At 46.5% G+C, this 19,373-nt stretch overlaps 1 protein-coding gene across 2 annotated transcripts in view; it reads right to left on the reverse strand.

Moving 5' to 3' along the window:
• Positions 1-2,047: 2,047 nt before the first annotated feature.
• Positions 2,048-19,373, reverse strand: part of Polr3a (RNA polymerase III subunit A) — a 44,317-nt gene continuing 26,991 nt past the window's right edge. Inside the window, exons 21-32 of one of the 2 annotated variants that reach the window (XM_055612318.1) lie at positions 17,376-17,546; positions 15,801-15,914; positions 13,236-13,322; positions 13,070-13,152; positions 11,388-11,558; positions 10,398-10,491; positions 8,422-8,514; positions 6,874-7,038; positions 6,193-6,357; positions 5,817-5,948; positions 4,219-4,351; positions 2,048-2,563 (exon numbers count right to left, since the gene is read on the reverse strand). In XM_055612318.1, the coding sequence (XP_055468293.1) occupies positions 2,415-2,563; positions 4,219-4,351; positions 5,817-5,948; positions 6,193-6,357; positions 6,874-7,038; positions 8,422-8,514; positions 10,398-10,491; positions 11,388-11,558; positions 13,070-13,152; positions 13,236-13,322; positions 15,801-15,914; positions 17,376-17,546 (1,557 nt within the window). In that variant the 3' untranslated portion in view covers positions 2,048-2,414. Of the gene's footprint in view, positions 2,564-4,218; positions 4,352-5,816; positions 5,949-6,192; positions 6,358-6,873; positions 7,039-8,421; positions 8,515-10,397; positions 10,492-11,387; positions 11,559-13,069; positions 13,153-13,235; positions 13,323-15,800; positions 15,915-17,375; positions 17,547-19,373 lie in introns of those variants that run through there. The other variant, XM_055612319.1, reaches the window with a different exon arrangement.

Raw genomic sequence — 19,373 nt, forward strand, 5'->3', positions numbered from 1 at the left:
ATGTTAAGCAGGGACGTCCATTGTTTCCCAGAGCCTCCTGTTCCACTGCCCCATAACTGTGGCTCCCACCTCAAGCCCACCTCCTCTAGGAGGCTCCCCATCCCCTGCTCAGGACTCACTGTGCCTTCCCCAGGACAACTTCTTTCTTGTTATTTTTTAAATGAGATGGAAGGCCAACTGCCTTCTGCCTCTCTTTGGATTCTCTGCCATCCACATTCTCTTTCCCAAAGAGACTTCACAGTCTCGCCCACATGTCTGTTGATGAGACCTACAGGCACGGAATGAATGTCCTAAGAGCAGTTGATGTTGCCACACTAGTGACATCACAGGGGGTGCCATGAGCTCTCCAGGATAGAATAGAATGTAGAGAAAACAGACTGCTCATGTCATGGGGAACCCTGCTGATGTTCACCTTGTACTTACCACTAGCTGAGGGGCCCTGTCCAGGAGACTCTCCGGGGACATTGCCATAAGCCACCACCTCCTTTCAGAAATTGCTCTAGCCTTGATTAGAAACAACTTAGCTCTTCCCGTGTGAGGAACTGAATGTTTACTTTCCAAACCATGTCCAGGAATGTCTCATTCTTTCCTCCAAACCTATTCCTCTATATGAGAAAGTAAATAGTAGCGAGATCTCACAACAGGATGAATGCGGCAGAGGAACGGTCCCGTCTTATGTGTACAGGTGCTTGAAAGCACATCCAGGAAGAGCCTGCAGTGCTGGTTATGTGGGATGCTTGGTAGGGGTTACAGCCACAGAAGCCATGTGCCTGGCCTTTCTAAGTTGTCTCCAGATGCCTTTAGCAGACAGAGAATGAAGCCACCAAGGTGCTGGCAACAGTGCGATGAACTGTTGGCAGAGGAAACTGAAACAGTGGAGGCACCAAGAGAAAAAGTCATCAGGCTGAGTGTGGTGGTCTCTCTCCAACGAAGATACCAAAGCCCTGTTTGCAGGCCTGTGTGACTTACATAGTGAGATGCTGTCTGAAGAAAGAAAAAAAGTCACCAGGGATGGGTAGGACTGATAGACACGGTTCAGTTGAAAGTGAGTGCCGAAGCATGTGGCAATTTCAGGGCTCAGTGACTATTGCTGTCCTCACTGTCCTTGGTAGCCCCACTTGCAATCCTAGCTCCTTTGAAATGGAAGTGTGATGATCTAAGTTCCAGGTTAACCTGCAAATCCAACTTGAGAACAGCTTGGAATGCATGAGACCCTGCGTCAAAAAACAAAACTGTAACACATCCTACCAACAAGGCCTAACTTACCAATTCTTTTCTATTGAAAAGAACTTGCTATTTTCTTTTCCACTCTTCATTCTGGAACGATGGAGAGAAAACGGAAGTGACCTTTGTATTCTAAGGACCTTGCTCTTATCTTTCCTTTGGTCCACACTGAGACTAAATGAGACTGCTGCTAGCATAGTACTGTGCTTATGGCAAACGCTGCCTTTCCCTGAGTGATGCTGTCCCAGCAGGAAGTTTTTAGTGGTGAGACCAACCCCACTGATCCCTTCCAGGGCCTAGACAGAATCTATCAGAGACTGCACTTCCCACAACAAACCTGGTGGGTTATTTACCCTCATATGACCCCCTCAACACCCATCCTTCAGAGTTCAGTAGAAGGTGCAGTCCAGGCACCTACATCCCTGATGAGAACTTCGGTATACTTCCCCAGGGCCACTGGCTGTGGACAAACAACTGCCGCTCTCAGTAATAAGTGACCTTGCCAGGACTTCTGCGCATAAGAGATCCTAGCAGAACCCCCCCTTTTCCCTCAGGAGTGTTTGTGATGTTGGACAGTCGCCACATGGAACGTACAGGCTAAAGAGCCCTTCAATAGTGACTCACATTATTAGGAAATTCAAGTTTCTGTTTCATTTTCTTTCAACACATTTAAATTCAAGTGAACAGTGCCTGGCTAGGGCCTAGCCAACCCACACTGGACCTCACATTTCTAGCTGCTTTCCCAGTAGCGGTTTGAAGCTGGTTTTGTTGGTTCTACAACCTCTAGTTTCAAAGCGAAATAACAACAAACACTGAATGCCTCTCAAACAGAACAAATAAATAACAGTAATGTATTTACATGAGTACATCAGTGGATAATACAACATAACCGAGGAACAGGAAACCAGGACTGCATCCTGGCCTGTGTTTACCTAGACCTGGTTAATAGGCAGGTGTGGGCACACTTTAGAATTAATTATCTGCAGTGACAGACTGAGGTGCAATGGCCCCCTCAGTTCACTTAACAAGCAGACTCAAAAAAAGTTCTCCATCCAAAAAGCTCCTGTTGAGGCCACGGACCATGTCTGACATGGGAAAGTCATGCAGGCATCTCTTCTAGTGACACAAGGTTCTTCCATTCAGCAGCAGACAGGACAAGGTGGTCAGGAGTGGTGACCTCCTGCCATAAACTATGAGACAAGAGGGATGTGGAATTCATGTGTATCGAAGATCAGGGGTCTCCTGGGTGGTTTTGGGTCCCTGTTGGCTTTGTGCAACAACTTGAAGAGCCCAGTTCCAATATTCATTGGGATTCCCATGATGATACACTCAGACACACCTAGAACCAACCAGAAATGTGGTCAGAGGGCTGGATTAACAGAGTAGAGGAAACATTACTGACTTAAGATTGCAAACATCGGATTTTTTGAGGCCCAGCTCTAGCAAATATCACCTGGCTAAATTCTGCTCATAATTTTCCTTCCTATTGTATACCAGGGGGATGGCCAAGAAGCCCTGTCTTTGGAAGGAGAGTGTCTGCCACAGCTCAGCAGGTCACTGGAGGCCAATTCAGTCGTCAACAACAGGAATCAAAAAGCAGGAGATAAGACAGTCTTTGAAAAACTGCTCAGACAGCAGGAACCCTGCACATGATTAGGAGATGGCGAGTTTGCCACCCGCCTTCCTTAGCCTAGTACCTAGAAGAAAAGGTAACAGTGGACTGGATGTGCAGTGCGGGATAACAGTGTCCATATCAGAACACCAAGAAGGCTTCCACTGACTTCCGGAATGGATGGGTGCAGATCAGGCCTAACTTCAAGTCTTTTCTTTTCTTTCCTTCTTTTTCTTTTTCTTTTTTTTCCTGACAGCCCTGGGACTCACTCTAGACGAGGCTGGCCTCAAATTCAGAGATCTGCATACCTTTGCCTCCCCAGTGCTGGGATTAAAAGTGTGTGCCACTATCGCCCAGCTTCAGAGTCTTAAAAGCTCTAAGTATAGGCTCTATTCTCCATGAAACAAGCAAAAGGCAGATGCATTCTAAGTTGATGCCAAAGACAACAGAACCAGAGAGGCAAAGAGCTAAACTAAGTCCAATATATAGAGAGAGCTAATCATGGGCTAGAGCGCTGCAAGCTTAGAGACGGCCATTTCCAAGTAGGATGGGGGACAGAGGCTGTGCCAAGGCTGTAAAGGTGTCAGGAGGAGGTGCTGGATCTCAGTCCTAGTATCTGACAGCTATCCTCTGGCCTGTCTTCTCCCATATTAAGCCTCCTCACCCTAGGTTCTGCTCACTTCACCTTGATGTTAAGACAGGCTCTCCCTGTGTAGCCTTGACTGGCCTGAACTCACTGTGTACAACAGGCTGGAATGGAACTCAGTATGTGCTTGTCCCTGCCTCCTGTTTCTTAGAATTAAAATTGTGCATCACTTGGCCTGTCTTTCCAGTCACCTTTTCTCTCTCTGTTCCCCACCACCTCCTATCTTTTCCCATGTCTTCCTATTTTCTGGGGTACTTAGCTCTTTTTTAAAAAAGAATTATTTAGTATGTATACAACGTTATGCCTGCATGTACACCTGCAGGCCAGAAGAGGGCGTCAGATCTCATTCTAGATGAGTGTGAGCCACCAGGTGGCTGCTGGGACTTGAACTCAGGGCCTCTGGAAGAGCAGCCAGCGCTCTCAGCCTCTGAGCCGTCTCCCCAGCCCGACACTTAGCTCTTAAGATGGATTTCCGTCTCTCAGCAGAAAGCGTGGCCCCAGGCCACCCTCTGCTACACCTGGTGGCTCTTCTCCTGTCTCCCTCCTGTCAAGTCGAGACAGCACAGAGTGTAAGTCCATGTGGCCAACTCTAACTTCAAGGGCTAACACTGGTTCAGGTTCCACATGTTCTGTTTGGAATTCAAAAACTGCACTGAAAGTAGCTCACAGATTTATGAGAGGGAGGGTAGGGAGCCTCAGTTGGGCTCTAGAAACAATAGAGCCATTCAAAACTTACCACATACAGAATCTTTCTGCCCAAAGTAGGCAGCATCAAAGAGATGGTCAGCTGTCTTCTCAAAGGAGGCCAGCATCAACACACTCTCCTTCATCTTGGCCAGGCCAAACCTGGTGATACCCAGGACTTCACCCTGTTTCAGGGGAAGATGGTCAGAGGATGCCGTTTTCAGAAGCTCCAAACCAAAGCGGCAGATCAGCCAAGTAGCTTTTCACGGAGCAGGATTGGGGATCGGGGCTTTGCAAATAGGAGGTGGGGAGGGGGCTACTTCTCAAGAAACTGATACTAAATAATTCAGGCACTTCCAGCCAAGTAAAGGGACCAAACACGCATAAGACCCACAAAAGACTGATCCTGTCGACATCTTATCATGTGAGAGGTTGGCATGAGGCCTCACATGAGGATTTATAACCAGGTAGCTTTTGATGAGCTCAAGGACAGACATTCGTCAATGGTGTAAACCCTGGAAAGGTGCCCATGCTCCCGTAACAGATCCCTCCCTCACCCCTGCTCTTGTGAGCATCCATATTGAGATTCACTGAGTCTAAACAAGGTGACACGAAAATAGGATGAGCTGAGAAGAGGAACAGGATGAGGAGTGAGTGGTTAAGACTTTGTAAATGGAGATAACTACAACAAAACCACATCATATACATTCATAAAATGGTCGTAATGAAATCCCATGTTATACATAATTAATATATGCTAATAAATGCATTTAAAAACAAAGGCCAATGGCTCATGAGGAACAGCACCCAATGTTGACTTCTGACCTCCATACGTGGAGGGGCACCCGCTCACATACAACACACAAATAGATAGAAAACCTGTATGGCAGACACAGTGAATAGCACATGCATTCAAATAATACCACAAGACACACTTGAAACACCCTCTCTTTCAGAGCTGCCCTTGTCACACATGTGCTGGGGTGCGCCAGAGACTCAGGAATATCGAGCATGGCCGTGCTCTCAACCTGTGACTCGCGTCTCTGGTTTCTGAAGATTGTCTACTGGAGTACAGGGAAAGGTCATAAAAACATGATACACTACTGTATGGGGAGGAATCAAACACCCTCAGTGGCTTCCCTATACCTGAGAGCAAGGTAACCCTCTCCCTCTGTGTCTCTCTGTTTGTGTGGATAGGTGTGTATGTGTGTTGATGGAGGCCATACACAGGGTCCATGCATGCTGGCCAAGCACTTTACCACTGAGCTACATCCCCAGCCCTACTCTCTGGAAACTGCTCCAGAAGCAGCATAAGAAATGGGTTAGGGAACCAACACCCCAAGTCACCATGAGCAACCTGGGATTGATAAAGTTCAGTTTTGCTCTAGACTAATACCCGGGACATAGGAAGAGCCACGGTCAAGCTTCTCTCTTCCAAAAACCGGCTGTGTTGAAATTCTCACACTGGAAATTTACCAAAACACCTGGAGCCATCACCACATTTAGGCTTTCGGTGCTGACACCTTACTTCCTGTCCAGGCCAGCCCGCGCAGCAGTGTGCGTTACATGTCATAGAAGCTCTCTGGATCTGTTTATCTGACAGTGGATTTCAAGTACCCAAGACAAGCTGGAGCTCCCTCTCTCTCACACCTTGTAGGTCATCAGGTCAGAGAGCAGCATCACGTGCCTCCTGTCGATGCTCATGCCATGGTTGACCATCGTGTACTGGACCTCGTTGATAATAGTAGTCCGGGCAGCCTCAATGCCCAGCGTTTTCTCCACCTAGGAAGAGCTGGGAGTGAGCAGAGACAGCCTCTTCTGGGACTACCCCACTCCTACTTTTTTCCCTTTTCGGACAAGCACAAAGCAAATCCTGCTCTATTTCCCACAACAGATTGCTGTGTAATTGTTGGGGGGGGGAGAGGGAGAGGGAGGGAGAGAGGGAGGGAGAGAGAGAGGGAGAGAGAGAGAGAAACGGTCAGGAAACTGAGCTGGATATTGGCTGAGGGTCCAAAGGGGATGTTACCTCATAGGTATTATTGGAAGTGGTCTGGGTGCCTTTCACACCATGGGTGGCCATGACAGCCCGCAGGTTGTCACCTTCTACTAGAAGCTTGAACTTCTCCTTCCCACTCTGCTCGTCAATATGGATGACAGCTCTGGATACCTCTGGGATGCCCTGTACTACCACCTGTATTCAACACAAATGTTCAAGATGCAGCAACCCGTAGTCCCACCTGAGAGCCTCAGAAACAGGGCTGAAGACTGAAGAATGGGCCGGTAACCACATTCACACCATTCTCAGCTATCACCACTACAACGCTAGTAATCCAGGGGCAACTATGTATTGTTTGGGGTTAGGGGAGATGGTCCAGAGGACTGTGCCCCAACCTCCAACCAGCTAGAAGAGAGAGGAGAAAGAAGACTGTTGGGCAGAGCTGCAGTCTCAGAACTGAGTACAGAAGCTGTCAAGTGGATAAAGGAGCCTGCCACCAAGTCTGACAACCTCAGTGTGACTCTTGGGATCCATGAGGTGGGGAGAGGGAGCCAAATCCCCCCTCCCCCCACCAATAAATTAGTAATAGGAACCAGACTGACCCCCTGGGTATATGGCCATGAAGTACTGGGGTCCAGCCTTGGTCTCTGCAGTCATTTGGTCCCCAGCCCCATTCCTGGAGGTCTCTCCGTAAGAGGACGCCTTGCTCACCTTGGGTAGATCCTCTTTCAGAAACTGCAGCACATAATACATGGAACTCTTGCTGTTCTCCCTGGGGGTGACACACACCACAGCCTCCCCATGGACAGCCACATCTCCAGGCTTCACTCTGAGCTTGGATGTACAGATGGAGTACCGCACTGTCTCGGCATTCACCTGGGAGGTACGAGGGACATTACCAGCAAACACCTGCAGACTTAGTGCCAATGGTTTCATCCTTGATGGCATGATGGCTCTTTAAGAAGTCTTGGTAGTTTATTTTATGCCACCTCTAACACAAAGTCTACTTATACTCATGTGTACGTGTGTTTGTCCGTGTGAGTGCATGTTACCTGTGTGTAGGTTACATGAAGACAAGAAGAGGGGGTCAGATCCCTTGGAGCTGGAGTTACAGGGTGTTTTGAGATGACCTATGTGGGTGCTTGAACAGAACTTTTGCCTTCTGGAAAAGCTGTAAGTGCTCTTATCTGCTCAACCACCTCTCCAAGACCACAAATATTGATACACTACATACTTACGTGCAACACCTGTGCTTCGTTCATAAATAGCATTTACGAACATTTTCTTCACTAAAAATTCACCTGCAACTAATGGCAACAAACAGAGCCCACAGAGAATGCTCTTGATTGTCTGGAGAACAGAGGCCAGGAAGGCTGAAAAGTTTCTTGTTTCTGTGCTACGTTCCCAGATGTAAATGGATTCTTCAGTTTTTATTTTTCTTCTGGTCCCTGGATAAAACCCACGACCTTGTCTGTACATGAAATGGAAACACTCTACTACCAAGCTTCATCAAGGCCTACCTATAGAGCAACTGTTACCATAGTCCCAAGGCACCGAGGAGAGACTTGACTCTCGTATGGTTGCCACAAGACTGTAGCTCTTGAAAATGGCTTTCAGCATATTTTCAAGGCTAAGAAAGGCTTAAATAGCAGTTGACCTCGGTTGACCCCCAAAAGGTTGTTATCAGTTAACTGTTATCTATCTCTACAAATACCATTAAGAGAGGTCAGGTTAACCCACCAATTGAAAACATAACAAGAGGGGCTGGAGAGATGGCTCAGAGGCTAAGAGCACTGGTTGCTCTTCCAAAGGTCCTGAGTTCAACAACCAGCAACCACATGGTGGCTCACAACCATCTATAATGAGATCTGGTGCCTTCTTTTGGAGTGCAGGTTTACTTGTAGGCAGAACTCTGTATACATAATAAATAAATCTTAAGAAAGAAAGAAACAAACAAAGAAAACTGGCAGGCTCCTCCCTCAGCATGTGAAGATAGAAAAAGAGATCAAATGTATTAACACCATGTGATGATAAACCAACAACTGTAGACCGCACCCACACCAGGCCAAACATTTTCTTGTGATGGTCACGTCTTGTCTACATCAAGGTCACCTCAAAAGGACATCAGCTAATGGCATGACCAACACAAGCCAAAATCTTTACACTGCTTCTCTAGCTGCAGAACTTCTCTCCTAGTTTGTCAGGACCTGCCTCAAGCCTCAGAGGATCATATTCTCACACATTCACTCTCTGACTCACCTCCAGTCTCAGAAGTCGAATCCGTTCGAGGGAGAGCTTGACAAGAATAAAGCAGTCATCAGGAAGAAACACTTCCTCAATATATTCTGAGATCTGCCATGCGAAAGAGCAAAGCATTAGCCTCCACTCTCATGCCCTTTCCTCACCCCAAGCCTGCAGAGCTCACGCTCCACACGGCCTCTGCTGCAGCCCACATCCACAGAAGCTGCTCTGTCACCTCTTTAAGACTGAGACGAAGTCTGATACCATTTTCTTGTTTTCAAAAGGGATTCCTGTACCAATGAGCTCAAAGCTCTTCCTTTTTCTTCTAACAGGTTTGATCTGTCTGGTTTTATGTTGAGTTCTTTGATTCCCTTGGACTTTAGTTTTGTACAGGGTGATTAAGTCTGGATCAACTTCCTGAACAGAACACCAACAGCACAGGTTCTAAGATCAACATTCAATAAATGGGATCTCATGAAACTGAAAAGCTTCTGTAAAGCATAGGACACTGTAGTCAGAACCAAACGACAGCCTAAAGACCGGGAAAGGATCTTCACCAACCCTATTATCTGACATAGGGCTAATATCCAGAATATATAAAGAACCCAAGAAATTAAATAGCAAGAAATCAAGTAATCCAATTAAAATGAGCTAAACAGAGAATTCCCATTAAAGGAACATCGAATGGCAGAGAAACACTTAAAGAAATGGTCAACATCCTTACTCATCAGGGAAATGCAAATCAAAACGACCATGAGATTTCACCTTACACCCATCAGAATGGCTAAGATCAAGTGACAACAGATGCTGGAGAGGATGTGGAGAAAGAGGAATCCCCTCCATTGCTGGTGGGAATGTAAACTTGTACAACCACTTTGGAAATCAATCTGGTGCTTTCTCAGACAACTAGGAATAGCGCTTCCTCAAGATCCAGCTATACCACTCCTAGACATATATCCAAAAGATGCTCAAGTATACAACAAGGACATTTGCTCAACCATGTTCGTAGTAGCTTTATTTGTAATAGCCAAAAGCTGAAAACAACCCAGATGTTTCTCAGTTGAGGAATGGATACAGAAAGTATGGTACATTTACACAATGGAATACTATTCAGCAATTAAAAAGAAGGAAATCATGAAATCTGCAGGCAAATGGTGGGAATTAGAAAAGATCATCCTGAGTGAGGTATCCCAGAAGCAGAAAGACTCACATGGTATATACTCACTTCTATTAGACTTATAATATAAAATAATCATATTAAAATCTGTACACCTAAAGAAGCTAAGCAAGAAGGAGGATCTTGAGTAAGATTCTCAATCCTCTTTCAAAAAGGCAAACGAGATAGACATCAGAAGGTGAAAACAAGGATCAAGACAGGAGCCTACCAGACAGGGCCTCTGGAAGACTCTACCCTGCAGAGTATTAAAGCAGATGCTGAGACTCATAGCCAAACTTTGCGTAGAGTGCAGGGAATCTTATGAAAGAAGGGGAAGATAGAAAGACCTGGAAGGGTCTGGAGCTCCACAAGGGGAACAACAGAACCAAAAAATCTGGCACAGGGGTCTTTTCTGAGACTGATACTAAAACCAAGGACTATTCATGGAGATAATCTAGAACCCCTGCACAGAGGCAGCCTGTGGCGGCTCAGTCTCCAAAATGGGTTCCCTAGTAAGGGCAACAGGGACTGTCTCTAACATGAACTCAGTGGCTGACTCTTTAATCACCCCCCCCTGAGGGGTGGGGAGCAGACTTACCAGGCCACAGAGGAAGACTATGAAAGACAGTCCTGATGAGACCTGATAAGCTAGGGTCAGATGGAAGGGGAGGAGGTCCTACCCTATCAGTGAACTGGGGAAGGAGCATGGGAGGAGATGAGGGAAAGAGGAGGGTGGGATTGGGAGGGGATAAGGGTGGGGGCTACAGCTGTGATACAAAGTGAATAAAGTGTAATAAATAAAAAATTATATTTTTTTTTAAAAAAAGGGATTCCTTACCTCCCCCAAGAGGGTTTTCTCAATTCTACCCTTCACCAGGCGTGCGTAATCTGCATCATTATCCTTGTCTAGCTGTGCTGTGATAATTGGAGTGCTGCAAAAAGGAAAAACTATCATTACACACAGAAGGGTACACTGCGTAGTCAGCCTCAGTGCTGCTCACGGCCATGAGTACTTCATTACAACCCCCTTCAGGGAGGGCTTCAACAAAGGGCCTCACAGACGGCTCACTAAGGCTCTCGGCAGACCTCAGGTGCCCACTCTATCCAGGACAAGATTGAAGAACATTTCCTCCTAGAAGAAGACCTATCTCTTAATTCTTGACCTTCTGCTCCCAGAGAAGTGATTCCCAGTGTATTTCACCTCCTTCTGCCCCTCTCCAGCAATACCCTTGCTCCTCTGACCACCACTATCATCTTCTGTTCTCACCAGGGACAGGATCCCAGCAATACTGGCCCTGGGGACAGATCCTGCAGGAAGCAAACAGAGCTCCACCCACCCTCTATATCTACAGCTGCTGGCCTACCAACCAGGAACAGCTAATTTTCATATAGAAATACTTCTGAAAGACTTAGAGAATAGGCAAAATGATTTCCACTCCTAAAAACACGATGTATCTCTAGCTGTAGTTTTAGGTCTCTTGCAGGAATCGCTAGAGGCAGGAAAATAATCAGTCATGGCTCTTCAGGCATGCCGTAATGGCAGCAAAGGGATGAGATGTCTCCTGACTTTCTGCTCAGTATTGCTAGCTTGTGTAACAGTATCTCCTTCATGTAAGTAGTAGTTGTCAACAAATCAAAACAAAATGAACAAGACCACAGATTTCCTTTTGAGTATATTCAGTATATCAAAGATTTTAGCAACTTTCTAAAAAATCCAAACACTGATCAACACAGCAAACCTGCCCTCCAGACTCTGCCCATTTAACATATCAGGATTCATGAGTACCAGGACCACTGGTCTCCAAGAAACATGCAAGGGAGCAGCTACCTGATGGCCTTGGAAGCATTGATGATCTCTTTGATTCGAGGCACACCCAGGGTGATGTTCATGGAGGCTACCCCTGCAAAGTGGAAAGTCTTCAGGGTCATCTGGGTGCCTGGCTCACCAATGCTCTGTGCACAGAGTGCGCCCACTGCAGAGCCTGGCTCCATCTGTGCCCTAGAAGAAAAGACACAGAGACTATGATACAACAAAGAAAAGGCCATCAAAAGTGCTGGGACAGGCTTCTGGTTACTACTGCCTCTTAAAAGAAAACATACATTCTGTTGGGTTTAGAATTAAAAACAGCAATGGGCCAGAGGAAGAGGCTGGCACAGACTAGGAACAGACTAGGGCCAGCGGGGGAGTGAAATGGTCAAAGGGGCAGACAATATACTAGATTCTGCATGGTAAGCTTGTGTCGTATACAGGGCTGATGTGCACTGTGCAGAGTAGCTCAAAGCAGTCTGCTCTTACTGGATAATGAAGTTGGTCAAAGGGATGAAATCAAATTATCTACATAATTTGAGTTTTCTTATGAGGAAAAGACAGTCAGGAAATTCCTCTGTAATCCTAACGCTAGGTTTGGATCCTAGTGTTCCACTAAAGACTCCAGGTCCAAGGCACAAATGTGCACAAAGCCTGGCACTCATGCTGGAGCAGTGTGCTTGTCAGTTCTTATTATCAGCCTCATCTGACCTAGATTCACAGGGAAGGACAGACTCTCAATGAGGAACTGTAATAGAAGTTTTGGTTTCTTTGTAAGCTCAGTTATGTTATGTATATATGTTTGTTCGTTTTTTTTTTTTTTTAATCCCAAGGGTGGGATTTTAGTTTGGGCTTTAGTTTGTCCACAGCTGATAACCGTCTGGCACGGGGCGTGGTCATTGCCAGATGGTAACAGCCTGCCTCGTACAGCACAGAGAGGGGCGTGGTCTAGGGCTCTGAGGATATAAATATGAGAGCCCAAAAAGAGAGAGTGTGGCCTGTGGGGAGTGACAGTTTGGAGAGACCAGAGACAGATGACATGGAGACTTGAAGACGAACAGATGTGAGAAGCGTCTCAACAGCGGCTTAGAGGAGGCCGCTTGCTGCACCTGCTGCTGACAGAGACCGGGATAACCCCAAAGAACCCAGTGACCCTCAACAGCCAAGACAAGTAAAGGGGTCTGCGCCTCATCTTCCCGCTAACCATCTCTCTCCTACAGAGGGGCTGGAAGGGATAAGCTTTAAGGAACCCCAATATTATACAGTTTAAAAAGAGTGCTACAAGGAATTGTCTGAATCTGGTTGCCTTTGAGTGTGTCTGAGGGCCAGTTAATAGAGTGTTAACTGAATGGAAAGTCCCACCCCAATGGTGGGCGAAATCCTTTCATTGGCTGAGACCTGAACTGTGCAACAGTGAAGAAAGCTACAGCATCAGCAGAGGCAGGCAGGCATCCCCTTCTCTTTGCTTGTGCCTGTGGATGTGAGCACATGTGTTCTTGCCTTGCCTTCCCACAAATGGAGCATCACCTAAACCTTTGAGCTAAAAATCAGTTCTTCCTCCGCTAAGTCGTTTTTGGTCAGAGTATTTTATCACATCAACAGAGATGAAACTAGGCCAGCCAGGATCCTGAACCCATAGAGAATATCCAGGACATAGGAATCCTGAATGGATGCCTGGAATTCTAGGACAATTAGCAGCCTACCTCATGTACTTATCCCTACAAGTCTCCAAAAACTTCTCTATTTGGGTGGGAGTGATCCGGTCCAACTGGTACAGCACACGAGGCTGGAAGAACAAAGGCAAGAGCACAGTCAAGACTAGCCACATCTGTGAAATACTCTGTCCTGACACATCTGGAAAGGCGGTACCTCTGTTGTGCCATTATCATTGATGCCATATTTATCTCTGGTTTTCTTGATCTTCTCAGACACCTCTTTAATGAATGTTTTTATTTCCTGAAAAGAACATACATCAGTTTGTATGATTTTGAGTGATTTAGACAGCACACATCCCATAACCTTAAACAGTAACACAGTGCAGCCTACCTTAGCAACTTCTAAATACACAGCATCGAGGATGCAGTGTGGGTACTGGTTTTCTTACACAGTGTGCTTGTAAGGAGCATGGTATGCTTTCCACTCTAAGAAAACCGAACCTCTGTTTAAGATGTTTTTTCAGCCTTACTACCCAAACTTTTCCCGAGTTATCCTGGGATCTTATCTCAGGCACACGGCTGTGAGAAGGAGCTCAGCATAGTGGACTCTACAAGGCATACGTTTCCACACTTAGAATCCTCATGACTCCATCATGAAGGCCTCTTTGGAAGCATTGACAATCCCTCCTATGGTCACAGCTCTTCACAGCTGCCTGGGCTAACCAACTCTTTCTTTATATTGAGAAGGAGTAAAAAATGGAGGGCAACCCTGCAGTTCAGACATCTTTCTAGACAGAAATGACTTCATTTAAGAAACAGCTTTATTAAATTGTATTAAAGTCTCAGAAAGGGCTGGAGAGATACCTCACCAGTTAAGAGCACCGGTTACTCTTCCAGAGGATCCAGGTTCAACTCTTAGCACTCACTTGGAAGCCAACAACCATTTGTAACTCCAGCCCCAGGGGACCTGATGCTCTGTGTTCTGGCCACCATGGGCACCAGGAATGTAAAGTATGCACAGACATGCATATAGGCAAAACCTCCTCTACATAAAATAGTTTTAAAAATGCCTCAGAGACTGATGTTAAAGAAAACCTCATGGCTGGTGAGATGGCTCAGGGAGTAAACATGCCCATCCCAAAGTCTGATGATCCGAGCTTTGTCCCTAAGACTATGTGGTAGGAGAGTTGTCCTCTGATCTCCGTATGCTATGCATGTCACCCAAAATATAAAGAAATAAAAATAGAGTAAAACTGAAAAGGAAAGAAAAGTTCTCAAGACTTTAATCAGTCACCTGGGGACAGTTTGGGACAGTAGCTGTAAAGGAAAGGCAGAAAGCTGTAAAGGACAGGGCAGACTTCTCTCCATGCCACTCAGGGCAAAAAACCTCTATATGTGGCTTTCACCCCTTGTCACCTGCCCGGCCTAGGACACAACACATCTGAAGTGAGGTTTCTAAAAAAAGGGAAGATTCACATGGAAGAAACCAATCTGAAATAAGCACCGAGAACTCTGGTGGATAAGCCCATGCATGCTGGAGGAAGGCGCGTGCCACAGTCAGCAAGCAGACCAACTCATGGCCAAGTCATTGCTAGTCTCACACTCACTCCAGTGTGCCAAAATTATTCGTATTAGCCTCTCATCAGGGCCAAAGAACAAGGGCCACGGCTACTCAGACTTGTCTCAGCTGTAGTATGGGCTGGGCTCAGCATGTCCTGTCCCAAACCTGCTCTAGTCAGTGAATTTTAGTTCTCTAAGTACATCTGGGCTCCTCTGACGATGAGCTACTGGATAGAGAGAACACGCTTTACCATTCTCACATCATCCAGTCTTCAATGTGACTGACAGTGTGCTAGCTGGGCCAGTGCTCACTGAAGAAACTGCTAGCCACCCGGCCACCTGTGAAAACTGATCAAAGGTACAAGAGCAGACCAAAAGAGGAGCCTGTGTTTGCTAGAAATGGGACAGAAATATGTATTCTCCCATGCTGGTAACAAGCTGTCTGTTGGCTCGCACGCCATGCCAACATGGTACATGGTTATTATATTTCAGTGAAGGTCTTTAAGGGCGAAGAGAAAAACAATTAATATAATCATGTAGAAAAACAAAACTCCAATTCCATTCTCTTAAAAAAGGAAGATGACTTGTAGAGTAAAATCCAACACAAATGGCACCTGGAAGAGTGTTCAGCTTTCACACCTCCACATGAGATGAAAGGGAGCAGGGTCTCCCCAGTACTCCCCTCTGTTGTTGCTCCAACAGAAAAATTGGCCTGTGGATCCAAGCCCAGAGGTGAGCACTGGTTGGGTTTCAATGCCTCTGCTTTTGATCCTAGCCATGATTATTGACAAGGAGGAGCTGCTGGAGCAGGTCCTCACCAGTCAAAACCAAAAAGCAAGCCAATGAAAACCTTCAAAGAACACCATGATGATGGCCTCGGGAGGAAAGCAAAGACCACACAATGGGTTTCTGATCTGTGATAGAAAGAGGTTGCAATCTGAGACACATGGCCGTCAATAATGACAGGTATTCAGAATGGCTGAGGAAAGAATAAGAAGTGGACATGCAGCTGGTGACAGGGTTCATACAGACCAGATCTCTAGGTCCTTTCTCCTAACAGGGAGTCAGTTTTATAAAGACAAGACATTTATTATTCTTCCTGCTGGTTAATGAAATACTGCCCAAGACACAACAAAACTTACACTAAAACCCTGGCTTATAAAATGCAGTGAGAGGCATTTGACAGACCACATTCTCAGCACCACTAGGCTTAACCTACCTGACGGAAGCTCTCTTGGCAGCAGAGAAACTCACTCTTCTTCATGATGGCCTCCGTGGTCAAGATGAGCTCGTTCTTACTGAGTGCAGGTTCGCTCTGGCATGGAAACACTGCCTGTACAGAAAGAACATGGCATTACATTTGCCTGCTGAAGGGGAGGGAGAGTACTAGGCAGAGAATTTGCCACACATAAAACTATTTAGAGTGAGCATTTAGCAACTTGTGGCCTTCTTTGCTAACAAACTCTGGACATTTCATGTGAAAATGAAAACCAGTGGTTGTCTGAGACAGTGTCCTATGTACCTCAGGCTGACCACCAGCTCACTATGTAGTGAAGCTGGTCCTGGACTCCCAATCTTCCTCCCTCCAGATGACAGGATTGCAGGCACACACTGTCCTGCCCAGTGAGGAGGCCCCCTTATTTTAAAAGCTCTACTCTAATTGCTGAGCATGGATCTACTGCTCCCCAACTTGACTTCCAGCCCACGTTTATATTTTGTTATTTGTTTTTGGGGATTTTGTTTTGAGACAGGGTCTCTCTATGTATCCCTGGCTGTCCTGAAACTCACTCTGTAGACCCGGCTGGCCTTGAACTCAGAGATCTGCCTACCTCCCAAGTGCTGGTATTAAAAGCATGTGCCACCACTGCCAGGAGCATTTTGTATTTGTAAAAATGTGCATTGCTGTAGCCAGGCCTAGCGGTCCATGCTGTACTCTCAGCTACTTACAAGGCCCAGGCAGGTAGATCACAAGTACAAGGCTTGCCTAGCTAGAGAAGAAATCCTGTAGCTATGTCTGAAAACAAAAAGTAAAAAAGTAACAAAGGATCAAAGATGTTACTCATCTTTGCCCAGCATACTTCAGGTCCTGGCCTCAACCTCAGTACTACAAAACTAGCCAATTAAACATCTCAAGAGGAAAAATACTTCAATACTTCAAGCTCATGAGGTTTCCTCAAAGTTTTAACTGTTTTGTTTTTTAACCCATCTGTAACTGGTGGCTTGCAACTACTAGAAACAACTGGAAAAACCCCTCAGTGGAACAACCTTCTGTTGCTAGGAGAGCTGGGTTTTCAAAACTGAAATCTAGTTGAATCTTGTCCAACTGCTCTTCAAAAAGAACGGGTCCAACCTACATTCCTGGCTATAGCCCATGAAATGAGCCTGCGGCCTAACACCCATTCTTTATGAAGCTGTCTCCAGATCACTCAACTAGATGAGAGGAGCCAGAGCCTCTTCCATTGGCACCTGATTTGGACCAACAATAGGCTCACAAATGAAAACAGAGTACCGGGCTAGAGAGATATCTCAGCAGTGAAGAGCACTGTCTGCTCTCCCAGCAGCCACACGGTGGCTCACAGCCATCTGTAGTGAGACCTGGCGCCCTCTTCCGGGGTATGGGTGCACATGCAGACAGAACACGGTACACATAATGAACACACAGACAAACAACACAGCGCCTCAGAGAAAGGTGCTAATCTAGTACTGAGTGGGAAGTGTGGTACTACGAACAGTACTAACACCTAGGACAAAGCCCCCAGAAGTCTGTAGCCCTCAACAGAGCACTGCATCTCACTTTGATGTTGTCCAGAACCCTTTTAAACTCCAGCGGCTCATCTTTGCCCTCCATGGCGGCAGGATCTAAGCCGTCTCCTCCATAGATGAACTGGATAATGTCACCGGTGGAGCTCCGCACTGTCAGATCATACTGGGAGCAGAGGTCTTCCAGGGATTTGACCAGTCGTCTCTACAGGAAGAGAAGGAAGCTCAGCTGCTGGCTAAAGACTGTGCATGGCACACAATCAGACTTGTCATTCCACATTTAAAGGTTACAGGTCGTTTACTTATTCGTTTGTATTCTTTTGCTTTTCACAGTGTTGGTGACCAACCCAGGGTCATGTGTGCTAGGTAAGCACTCTGCACCAAGCCACAGCCGGCCCTGGGGTATGAGCACTTTAAGTGCATCAACAGGACTTTGGTAGAGACCCCTCAAGAGTCCCTCCCTTGCCAGAGAACAGCAAGACCAACCATGCCTCAAGAGTCTGGCACTGCTTATGTTCTAACCTCCAGTCCTCACGGCAAGAGAAACCTCACCAGCCCCAAAGACTCTGCACACTGGGGCTGCCTGCTTTGCCTTCCCACCAGCTCCCTAGTTTGTAGTAAACTACAAACTAGTTTTACACATACTCAGGCCAGGACACCTGCAGACTTCAGTACAGAGGATCAGGTGCAAGCCCTCTTTTAGGACAGAGGAGCAAGAAGCAGGGAAGGAGCTTAAATCTAGAGCAGCAACCATTCCTGAAGTTTGCTTGGGAGAACCTTCCACCACCGGCCAGCAGTGTACCTTAGAAAAACAAACTTCCCCCTTGCCAGAACCCACTTCTTGGTTAACATACTGCTCTGGGAAACTCACACTATATATGTAAATACTCCACGTCACAGCTTCTCATGTCAAGAGTGGGAAGCACTGACAGTTCATTGGGTTTCTGACAAAAGTGGCACACCTCAAAAACCAAAGGGTGATTCCTGGCAGATGTCTACAGCATCAGGTGACAACAAAACAGGTGACAACAAACAGGGCTCTGTCTGAAACAAGTGTCTCCTGCCACTATTTTACCCTCATCACCTATTTGTTTTGTTTTTTTTTCAAGACAGGGTTTCCTTGTGTAGCCTTGGCTTTCCTAGACTTGCTTTATAGACCAGGTTGGCCTTGAACTCGAGATATTCACTTGCCTCTGACTCCCTGAGTGCTGGGATTATAGACGTGAGCCACCACACCTAGCCATTACCTTCATCACCTTTGTCTGGTACACTGGTTCAATTCTGGATTCATTGTCTGCAAGGACCACGCTTCCACGGAGAGGACAGACAGGAAATAATCCTGAATCAAGTTTGAGGCTCAACAATGTAGCCTGTCAACTTCAACTGGTGTCATAGAAAGTCAAATTCATGGACAGTTTTGGGGACTGGGACCGTGTTCAGCAATTAAAGCACTGGCCCAGCATTCGGAAGGCCCTATGCTCAATCCTCAGCAATAGAAACATGGATTTCCTTGTAACACATAGAGCTACTGATGTGTGGGAAAGAAGTCCTGCTGCAACCTTAGAGGAGGCACAGAGGGTCGGTTTCTACAGCCATCTCAGAAGTACAGCAAAGACCCCTCTAGCTCAGCCATGTCACCCTGCAGCTCGAATTCCCAGAAGCCATGGAAAGGATGAGTAACAGGACCTAACAGTGGCAATGTGAGAAACAGAACCCCTCAGTAACTAGAGGCACTCATCACCCCACACCCAGTCACGAGAGGAGACAGCCCAAGGAGGCGGACGGAAGGATAAGTTCAGGCTATAAGCTCAGCCTCCACCTCTAGGGGACTTAGCCACACAGACTCTAGCCTGGTCTCTACCATTCATGGTACACAGGATGATCTGAGCTGGGTCGCTATTTTCTGTTTTTGTAGTTCCAGAACACCAACATGTCTAAATGTTCTGCATTTACTATCAAGATGGGGTTAAATCACAGCTCACGTGACACACACACACACACACACACACACACACACACACACACACACACA

The sequence above is a fragment of the Psammomys obesus genome, unplaced genomic scaffold (assembly GCF_907164565.1).
Source record: "Psammomys obesus unplaced genomic scaffold, mPsaObe1.curated_primary_1811, whole genome shotgun sequence".
Taxonomy (NCBI): Eukaryota; Metazoa; Chordata; class Mammalia; order Rodentia; family Muridae; genus Psammomys; species Psammomys obesus.